Source organism: Marmota monax, unplaced genomic scaffold (assembly GCF_021218885.2).
Source record: "Marmota monax isolate L192 unplaced genomic scaffold, Marmota_monax_Labrador192_F-V1.1 WCK01_AAM20220418_F8-fsc00089, whole genome shotgun sequence".
Lineage (NCBI taxonomy): Eukaryota > Metazoa > Chordata > Mammalia > Rodentia > Sciuridae > Marmota > Marmota monax.
Window position 1 is genome coordinate 4,430,047 of NW_026694744.1, and position 11,067 is coordinate 4,441,113.

Sequence of the window (11,067 nt, forward strand, 5' to 3'; positions counted from 1 at the left end):
AATACCATTTATCTTATGTGCCCAAGGCAAAAAAAATTGCAGTGTTAGGATCAGGAGTGCTAGAAATGAAACCCAGGTTAATAAATATTCTAGATCAGCATTGTCTACTAGAAATGTAATAACTACATGGCATGCAATTTTTTTCCCAGTAGACACTTTTTAAAAAATGTAAAATAAGTGAAATTTATTTTAGTAACTTTTTTTTAATCCAATGCAGCATATTCACAACATTACATTTCAAAATTACTCAATGTAAAATGATTAGTGAGATATTTCCTATTCCTTTTTTCCATACTAAGTCCTGAAAATCTAATGTGTATTTTACACATATAGCACATCTCAACTTGGGCTGGCCACATTTCAGGTACTCAATAGTCACCCCGATCTCCTGACTATCATATTTGCTGTATCAGCAGGTCCAGAGCATCTAAATAGTCTGAATACCGAAGGGAATAAAAAAGTATAAGGCAAGTCAAATTCTGATACTTAAGAGCAGGTAAATGCATACAGTGAATGAGTTATTCATTTGGTGAATGTTATTTGTTTCCCACGAACTAGTTCCATTTAAGAGGCATATGATTTTCCAGGTATAGAGTTTCAATTAAAAGTATTGGTTAAATAAATAAATAAATTCATGCTTATGTTAGAAATCTGTCCCAGTCAATTGGGAAATAACCAGTATGTGTACTTTGTAGTAATGGGTGCCTTGCCTTCTCTGTACATGTTTTGTCCTTGAGGTGAAGTCTGGAGTTAATTAAATTTGGTCCCTCAGCAGTTTCCAAAGAGCAACCACTTGACATTACGGAGCATGTTCAGCATATAACAAATACACCAGCTCACGAACCCAATACTGTAAAGAAACCATGCTTCACATCTTGAAAACTGCAGAACTGCAGAATCCTGACATGGATTTTTTTTTTTTTGGTTTATTGGGGTCTTTTTGCCTTTTAATTTAATTTAGTGGAACTTTGAAAGTGAAGCTCCTGGCAGTTGTTTTGCCTGCCTCTGAAGAACTATTATTTCATCTCCAAGAGCACTTGGTTTTTCTTAAGTGGGCTTTCCAGCAAGACAAGAACCTCCAACATTCAAGGAAAATGTGATCACGAGCAAATTGCATCTGCTTACATTTTTATCATGGGAAGGAAATTGAAACTTGCGACCATACATTCTAAGAACCTGGTTTGAGGTTTGTTCTGTTTGAACTTCAAAATCCCTTAATACCATGACTGACTCTGATGAAAGATTTTTTCCTGTAAGTCAAACAAAGTCAATCAGGCTCACCTCTAAGAAGCCTGAGCCAAACCAAGACTCTTATCCTGTTCTAACCAGAAATCAGCACTGAAATATCTCACTCAGCTGGGGGAGATCCTACCCCTCAGGGGACTTTGAACCATATCCGGAGAGGTTTTTTTTTTTTTTTTTTCCTTGTCACAGCTTGATGGTGGGTGTCAGGGTTGTTACAGGCATCCAGTGGGTAAAGGTCAGGGATGCTGCTAAACATCCTACAAAGCACAGGACAACTGCTACCCCAAGCCTCAACAAATAATTATCTAGCCCAAACCAAAAGGTGGAGAAAACTTATGTTAGCAGACACCTAAGAAGAAAGCAAGAGTTTACAGCCAGAGAACTAGGAAACCTTTGTCCTATGTCTTTTCTAGAAGGCTGCCCACCCTACTGCATTATTAAAGAGCAGGGATGGTGGGCCACACTGTCCAAGTTTGCATATGGGATCTATCACTTACTGGTTGTGCCTCTTTGAACAAGTTACTGGACATCTCTGTGCCTCATTTTTCTCCTCTACCAAAGTAATTATGGGCATTTGGTGAATTCATAGTTCTAAAGTGCTAACTTAGAACAGTACCTGGTCTACATATGTAAGAGCATTTGCTAAGTGGTTTTGCAGATCTCTGGAAAAATAAATTTCAAGGCTCAGAAATTCTATGGGCAGTAAGGAAGTGGCTTCAGATCCTGATTGCTGTAGCAAGAATGAGAATAGTTGTCATCTGACAACCACCTCTTTTCTTTCCAGTTCATCAACACTAATCAGAAGCTATCCAGGAAAGGAGCCCAGCAACATGGCAGGCCACCTGCAAGAACAGTGAAGGCTCAGTCTCTTTCCCTCCTTCCCCAGCAAAATTAGCGACTGAAGATCAGTTAGTGCCCTTCGGACACAGTGGAAAACACAAAACTGGGCAGACAGAACCCACTCAGCCACACACATGGGGACACTCACACACCTGCTGCTACTGTAGATGTCTGCAGACTACCATGCCCGCAAACACCCACGGGACTGTGTGCAAAGCCTCCCTCCTCCTGTAACCCACCCGAGGGACCTTTGCAGCCAGGTAGGGCTCAGTTGATTGAAAGGCAACTGGATGCAAAGCTCCGCCAAAGGGGCACGAGGAGGAAAGAAAGCCCGTGGGTGTCCCAGGCCTGACATCCTGGTTACATCACGTCGCATAGACACCCACATACATGGGGGTGCCTGGAGGGATGGGTCACAGAGAAGGAGCTGCAAAGGGGAAGTTCAGGAGGGGGCAACCAGATACTCACCTGGCCGCGTTCCCTAATCCACCTGCCACCCAGGGGAGCAGCAGTGGGAGCGCGAGGCCCCAGGACTGCTGCATGTAGGCAGGGTCGTCCCTCCTTCCTCCCGCGCCCCTCGGAAGGCGTCTGCTGGGACCCGTACGCAGCGGGACCGCTGCCTCCTCTCTCTTCGGCGGTTCGGGGCCTCGGCTGTTCCCGTGGCTCCCGGGTGCTGTAGCGATCGGGGAGGGCGCTCGCTGCTGCTAGTGGCTGGGCAGCCTCGGTTCCTCTGCGGGTGAAGCCCGCGGGGTGAGCGAGGGAGGGCGGGGCGGGTGCGCACATCTGGCTGAGACCCGCCTCCAGCACTACAGGCGCGTCCTCCGCAGTCTCAGTTCCCCCAGAAAGTTTCCCCAGACTCAGTTCACTTCATGGTTGTTGAGGTATATTTTGGGGACCGGACACGTCGGTGATACCTAAGCTGGAGGGATTAAGAATTTAATTGGGAAATCAACGCTGGACCAAGGGTTCAGGTTCATAATGTCGGGCTATCTCACTTTTGTTTAGGTTTTCTTACTCTGCCAGGTTTTCTTCCACAAACTGTATATCGTGGGATGGTAGAGCTGGAAGGTCACCAAGTCCTGTGCAGCTCAGTCATTTGACAAGTGATCTCTCCTGGTCATTTGTAACAGCATGCTTAGATGGAACCCCAAATGATATTGAAATACAGTGACCAGTGCAGAAACCAATCACAAAAAGAGGGATGACAAATGAGCTCAGAGAATTCTTTTGGTTACTGATGCATGCTCTTTGTTCTGACAACTTATTACAGTAGAAGGAATGATTGGTTCCCTCCTCCTTCTCCCACATACACACCCTTGGCTTCATGGTGGTCAGAGCCCCTGGCTTCACACCTTGGCTTTGGACTTGGCTGTGTTACTTGCTTGAACACATGATATAAGGGCAGAAATTGCAATGTTGCAGTTCCAAGCCTAGGCTTTAAGATACTTGAGCCTCTATTGTGGACATGGGAAGACTTTTTGCCAGTTAGTTGAGTGGCCCACGGAGGATGAGGAACAGATAGAACAGAGCTACCCAGTCAACTTGCAGGTCTCTAGTTTGAAGTACAGCCATTCAGTGGACCCTAGTAGATATCAGCCAACCCCAGATGTGCGAATGAGTGGAACTAAAGTTAGAAGCACAAACCAAGCTACTGAGGCTTACTGGGATCATTTCTTACACAGCAATAGCTCTCTGATACACCTGTGACCTAGTGTTAGGAATAAAATGAAGACATAGAGAAAGACATTTGTCTTCATTATAAACTTGATTCAATTTTATGGGCATATATATGCCTTAATTCTGGTGAGAAGTAGGGCTGGATAAGATTCTTACTGCAGATTCTTGCTTTGTACCATATTATCAGTGCAAGCCATGTTTAGTTAGGTCCCTTGTTTTACCATTGGAGGCATCCCCATGGATTCAGAACCCTTGGTCAGTAAACAATTAGAACACTGAGCTGTTTCACAACTAATCATGACAGGCATTGTCTTAAACACTTTACATACATTATCTTATTGAACATCCACAACTCTGTTATGTGGAGACTATTAGTTCCCCCAGTTTGGAAGGTCAAAAAACTGATAGTCAGAGCAAGTAAGTGGCTTGAAAACCAAGACTCTTTTCCAGTGGGCTCTGCTGCTGTTATATCGATCTTTTCTGTTGTTTTTGTTCTTGTTTTGATCTCCTTACTCCTTGGCAGCATCACATGTCAAAAGAGTCTCATGAGTCAGGAAATAAGATGATTTCTTCAAGGCTCTTACCAAAATCAAAAGGAAGGAATGTAAGATATGAACTCTATACCTGCAAATATCTTAAAGAAAATAGAATGTAAAATATATCTTGGTATGGATTTCCCCACAAGCAGACACCAAGGCAAGGATTCCAGTTGAAGTAGGTTATTCTGGAAGTACAGAGAGCACCAGTGAGGGAGTGAATCAGGGCAGAAGATAATTATCAGACATGTCTTAAGTTATCATGGGCAACTGGAGTTTCACACTGCTGGGGATCTCCCAGAGCTGGCATGGAACATGCATCTCCAAATGAATTTATCCCCCAAATGAGGAAATTGGGGTATATATCATTTCAATCACTGCCTGACAGCTTCAACCAGGGTGCTGATCTCAGGACTTCTGCCTTCTGTGCTGAGGGCAGAGCTAGGGGCATACGGTCAAAGCCCTCAGGCAAAGGACTGTAGATACTGACTATGGAAAGCCCTACTGAAATGTAGGGACTGAGAGGACAAGGGCAGGATGACACATTGACTGCCACCTAATATCTAGAAATTGAATTGAAAATTATGATTTTTTGCCCATATTACTTCTCCCTAGATATTCAGATACAAGCAACCTCCTTCAAATGAACCATTATTTTAAAAAGTCCTAATTAAACATGATTAGCCTAAAATATGAGGCTCATCCTGCCTTCTTAGTCATCATATACAAAGGTCAGAATGGCATCTTGCATTAATGTTCACCTGTTGGGTTCTAGCTATAGCTTCAGCAGTTTGACACTGTTTCTGGCTTTGTTTTTCAGAGCCAAAATCTATTCTGTAGGCTTAAGGAGGTGATGAGCATTACAACAGATAACTTCAGAGGAGGTCAAACACTTCTCAGCCAATCCACCTATTATTTCCTGGAGGGAGCTGTGGACATTGCACATTGGCAAACTTTGTGTGAGGAACAGAGAAGGAACCTGGAAATGATGTGTCGCCGGGTGAGATGTCAGATACAAATTGCCACCTGGAGGCAGGTGTTTTTAATAACCACACAGGTGCTGCTGACTTTGAAGAGAAACTTGGCAACTGCTCTTTAGGGGATCTACTCTGTTCTACAAAGGAAAAATGATCTTTGATCAGAATCTCATAAAATTGTCTACATCTCGGGCTGCATTTTTTTCCCAATCTATTTCCACTCAGCCCCCTGCATGAAGCAGGTGTGATGGTATTTTTTCATGCTTTCTGAACACACACATGCATAACTTTTAACAAATGTGCCTGGCATTGAAATACAAAAACTATTTAATTGGCCCCCAGTGTTGCTCATGCTGCTTGTCTGAGGACCATACTTAGGGTGGTGAGATTTAGAGGTCACCTGGATTGGTGGTTCACAAGTTGAGTTGCACATTGGCAAACTTTGACAGTACCAATGCCTGGGCTATGGCATGGGCATGGACACTTGCAGCAACTTTCCAGGCTATCTAATGGAGAGCCACTAATATGAACCAACAGTCACATTTTACAGCTGAAAAACTCAGTCCCAGAGTGCAAAAGCAAATTTGTCCAAGGTCTCAACACAGAATGTCCCTGTGTTTCTACCACATAGTCTTCCTACTCATACTTCATGATGTTTTCTTGATCACCATTCCTACTGAAGACAAAATGGCACTGCTTAATTCTTAATATTTTATGTTCATCATAGCCCAGCACCATATTCTAGAAATGTGTGTGTTTTCCCAGTTTGTTTTTTCCATCTCTTCTTATTCAATGAAAGGAGTCAATGAAGAAGTGTATAAATCTCAATGCAGATACTGGACTTATGGATATGAAGGTCTGTCTTGAGGTATACATTGATTTTCTTCTTCCTGTGCTCTGTGATAGAAGAAAATTCACAATAACTTTATCTTTCTTTCCTTCCTTTCCTTTCCTTCCTCCTCTTTCCCTCTTTCTTTGATCTTTCTTTTCTTGTTTGCTCAAATATTTATTGGGGTCCTAGTCAGTGTCGGGCCCTGTGCATTGCAGTAGGGGATACTTGATGAACAGTTCATGTTTCTTTTGTCTCCCTGGCATAGTGGGCTGGACAACCTAACATATAGTTTATGGAAAGTTTGGACTTCTTTAGCAATATGATTCTCACCTCTCAATGTAGAAAAAACTAAGGCAAAAGTAAATGGGGAAAAAATGATAGCTTGGTAAAATTTCCCTTCAAATTTTGGTAACCCTTAGAACTCTGCACTTGGAAATTGAGAAAGAGAAGGAAACTGATGCTTGTGAAGTGATTTTTATAGGCCAGATATTTTATAGAGTAACTAGTGACTATTAGCAACATTTTTAAGGAGGCATTATTACCCCCATTTTATAGATGAGGAATGTGAGGTTTAAAGCAGTCAAATATCTTGTCTAAGATTATCTAGCAATGTAATGGAAAAAACATGGGTTTTGAAGTCATAGGTTAACTTTGCCACTGGATTTCATTCTTTATAACAGAAATATGTAAATTGGTAGTAATATTAGAGTAGGGTCAATTCATCAGGGTGCATTCTAGTGAGGGGCAACATGGTTTACATCTGATTTTTAAGGGGGCCTATAACTCTTTAAATGTCATGACTAAAGAGAAATATCCCCTTGCCTGTGAATTAAATCTCATTGCCTGTATGTTAGCTCCCTTGACTTTTGACCAAATTCATAAGTTTCTAACTGAAGGCACTCAAGGGGCAGGGGCTTTTCTTTTTGTCTTGGGGGGTAGACAGGATTATAACCTGAGTCCATCCTGTGGATTTCCTTCTTGGTCTGTGTGTAAGTATATTTTGCTATTTTTCTGTTCATCAATGAATGTAATAACTTGACATACCACTGTCTATTTATTTTTCCTACATAAATCCTACACAATGATTTGTGAGACCTCAGCCCAGGCAACCCAGTTTAGACAATCCTTAAAAGCAAATACTCTTACTCAAAGTCTCTCCAACTTAATTTGGGAAAGTTTGGTTGAGAAATGTTCTGTGGACTATAAATTAGGAACTGCATTTGTAATGCCCTCACTTTTTTTAAAAAAGAATAAAAAACAGAAAAATTAGCTAGAATAAAATTCTTTCCTTTTTAATAAAAATATACATATTACCATTTTAGAAAGTTTTTACATAAGGTTTATAGGCTTGTTCATTCCTTTAACAAACATTTATTTTTACCTTGCCAATCATGTGCTGGACACTATGTTTGGTTGGAATATAAAGATGATAAGACATAATCCTTTTCCCTGGGTGGCAGAAATACAAACATATTATTACAATTAATGACATAAGTGTTAACAGAAGTATTTCAGGGTGCTGTGGAAACAAAGAAGGAAAAAATGCAATTCTTTGTATTCTATACATTTAAATGTTTGTCCCTTACTTTCATAAATCACTTAATAAAATAACTTTTGGATGGCAAAATTTTTAGAAAGTAGGAAAACTAGAAAATTACATTCTTTCAGATAATAACTTGCTACAGACACATTGCCCCAATACACAGAAGTTCTGCTATTTTCAAGTAGAACTAAAAATTAAGAGAATCAGATTTAGCTCAGGGATCTACCAACGAATTTCCTCAACTTGAATGGATCAGTTCATCTCTTTGGGGCTTATTTCTCTCTCTCTCTCTCTCTCATCTATATTTTCAAAAGATTCTAGATCCTTAAGTGTCTTCATCCAAAGTTCTGTGATTGTAACATTTTATTTGGCAGAAAGGTGGGGAAAAATCAACTATGACCCCAAATCTTGTATTTGAAGTAACAAAGTTGGATTAACTTCAGTAAAGAAGGAATGTTGATCCAATGAATGAATGATACCCTCACCCATTTTATTAACTAGTTTTTACAATCCTATTGAGATGGTTTGCTTCTATAGTGTTTTGTGCTCTATGGCTCACTCATTCTAGGCCACAGCTGATTCAACCAGGATGGATATTCTGGACATATTGTTCCTGTCAAGGAATGTGGAGTTTGGACACTAAGAACTATAGTCAGTCAGTGGAGAGGGGTGGGGGTGGGGCTGAAGAATTGTGATGAGAGAAGTCAAAGGTGTATTTAAGCTAATGCCAGGGCAGGGGACTGATGGGGAAGCAGTAGGGGCCAGGCCATATGGACAAGAAGAGAACTAATGCTCAGGGACTGGGTAGCCCCACATATATCCATATCTGGGCCTGTATTTGTATTCATATATATATACCCCTCTCTATATATTTGTATACAGAGAAATTTGTATATCTGTCTAAATATCTATAATTCTATCTCTGTATCTATAAATATATCTCTGTAATTATCACTATATCCATACTGTTATACCTATACAACTCTATAACTATGTCTCTCTCTCTCACTCTAATTATTCTCTCTGTAACTATATCTCTATATCTCTATGTCTCTTTCTGTATCTTTATCACTCTATCTGTATATATGGGTATGTCTATAACTCTACCTCTATCAATATATCTATATCACTATATGTATAATTATATCTTTATCTTTATATCTGTAGTTACCTATATCGCTATGCCACTATCACTTCACCTATATTTGTATAATTATATCTCTATTGCTATAACCACAACAACATATATATGTCTATAATATATATATATATATATATATATATATATATATATATATATATATATATGTCTATTTCTCACTCTGTGTCTATCACTCTCACTACCTCTGTACCTATCTTAAGTTAGTTTTGTGGTCCTTCTCTTACATTAGGCTTGTATCTACTAGCTATCCTCCATCTCTGTGAGAGTCCCTGAATTCTTTTAATATACTTCCTTTGAAGGTGAGTTAGTTTGAATGAATTTCCGTTTCCTGCCTCCAGAGGAGTCCTGACTGGAAACTTTCTTTTTGCATAGGCTAGCCAGCTGCACTAACTATTCAAGCAAAGGGAGGAAGAGATCCACTTACAGAAAACATAGAATTTTACAATAGAAAAAAGTGCTCAAGATCATGTGGCCTAGACCTCCCATTTTACAAATGGGAAATCATACAGAGAGGGCTCAGTTGCAGCCTGGAGTTGGTCTTCAAGTATTATGTGTAGAAAGATATGAAAATGGGGATAGAATGAGGCTACCTGGTCAGTGTTCAGTTTAATAATTCATCAGGAAAACATAAACTGCAATTCTTGCATTGAAGAATTGAAAGACCGAGTTTCACACCCATGGACTTAAAACCTATTGTAGTAGATGCTATCAGTGCCCCCCCCCCATATCTTCTTGTCATTCTCTACTGATTGCCAAGTGCTTACCTGAACACTTGCAACTCTAAAGGATTTTTAATCTCTGATGGCAGCCCTAAACCAATGATGGACAGGGATTTTGTGACTAAACATCCACCTCACCTCTGATTGAGTTCCAGGCACCCATAGTGGAAACTTGCTTGGTAATTCTCCCTTTACTGGCTTCCTCTCCTTCCCTTCCCTTCCCCTTTCTCTATTTCCTGGGATTGCCTTCCAAAGTACCTTCTGGTACTTACCTCCTTGCCTCCGAGGAAACCCAAAAAAGACACCTATGTATACTAATAGAAATAATTTCCATATGAACATTGAACTACTTCTTTTTTTATTGATTTCAAAAAATAAATGACAGCAGAATGCATTCCAATCCTTATTACACATATACAGCACAATTTTTCATATCTCTGGTTGTATATAAAGTATGTTGACACCAATTCATGTCTTCATACATGTACTTTGGATAATGATGTCTATCATCTTCTAACATCCTTGCTAATCCTCTGCCCCCTTCCTTTCCCTCCCACCCCTCTTCCCTATCTAGAACTCATCTATTCCTCCCATGCTCCCCCTCCCTACCCCACTATGAGTCAGCCTCCTTATATCATTCAGCATTTGTTTTGTTGGGGATTGGCTAACTTCACTTAGCATTATCTTCTCTAATGCCATCCATTTACCTGCAAATGCCATGATTTTATTCTTTTTTATTGCTGAGTAAAATTCTATTGTGTATATTTTTTATCCATTAATCCATTTTTTTAAAAATCCGTGAATCCACTGAAGGGCATCTAGGTTGGCTCCACAGTTTAGCTATTGTGAATTGTGCTTCTTACAGTAGATTTGGAAGGGAATTTCTTTTTAAGCCCATTTATCCTAAATTCTATTGATTGCCTGAGATCTGAGGTTTCTCATGACCAAGTTGAGAACTGTGGGCTATTTTGCTTTCCTTTACATGGATAACTGGCTATTTCAGTATGATATATCCATTTCTCCTAGACCCAATGCAACCAAGGGGATAAAACTTCTGAGTCTCACCCTCACTCATTCCTTGCTCCACACCTTTCACTTTACTGAATTTGTAAACTTGCAGTTTTTGATTCTGTATGGTGTGAAAATGAAGAAAACATGTCTTTTGAATTTTATTCTTAGTTCAACAAAGTAGACTGTAAATTCTCTAAATGACAGATTTACAATGTATGTAAATTCTAATATTTCCTTCTTTTGTCAAAAGCATTGAACTGCTTGTATGCCAGGGATAAGAATTTATGTAGAAATTCTTATGGTAGAAACATGATATGGTAATAGTTATATCATTCCTAGATACCATTATCTTTGCCAAACAGTAAAACAATAAATGTTTTGTTGATGTTAAATAGTATGGATTATGAAAATAAAATGCCCAGTGTTTGCCACTGGGTTCTATTAACATCACTAAAACACTTTAGATGATTGCACATATTCAGGAATTATAATATAACATAGTCCTGATGGGAATATTTGGCTTTG

At 39.8% G+C, this 11,067-nt stretch overlaps 1 protein-coding gene across 2 annotated transcripts in view; it reads right to left on the reverse strand.

Annotated features, from left to right (window-relative positions):
• Positions 1 to 2,810, reverse strand: part of Egfl6 (EGF like domain multiple 6) — a 60,075-nt gene extending 57,265 nt beyond the window's left edge. For both annotated transcript variants that reach the window (XM_058572574.1, XM_046424237.2), the window contains exon 1: positions 2,554 to 2,810. In XM_058572574.1, coding sequence (XP_058428557.1) covers positions 2,554 to 2,627 — 74 coding nt within the window. In that variant the 5' untranslated portion in view covers positions 2,628 to 2,810. The remainder of the gene's footprint in view (positions 1 to 2,553) is intronic.
• Between the last annotated feature and the right edge of the window lie 8,257 nt (positions 2,811 to 11,067).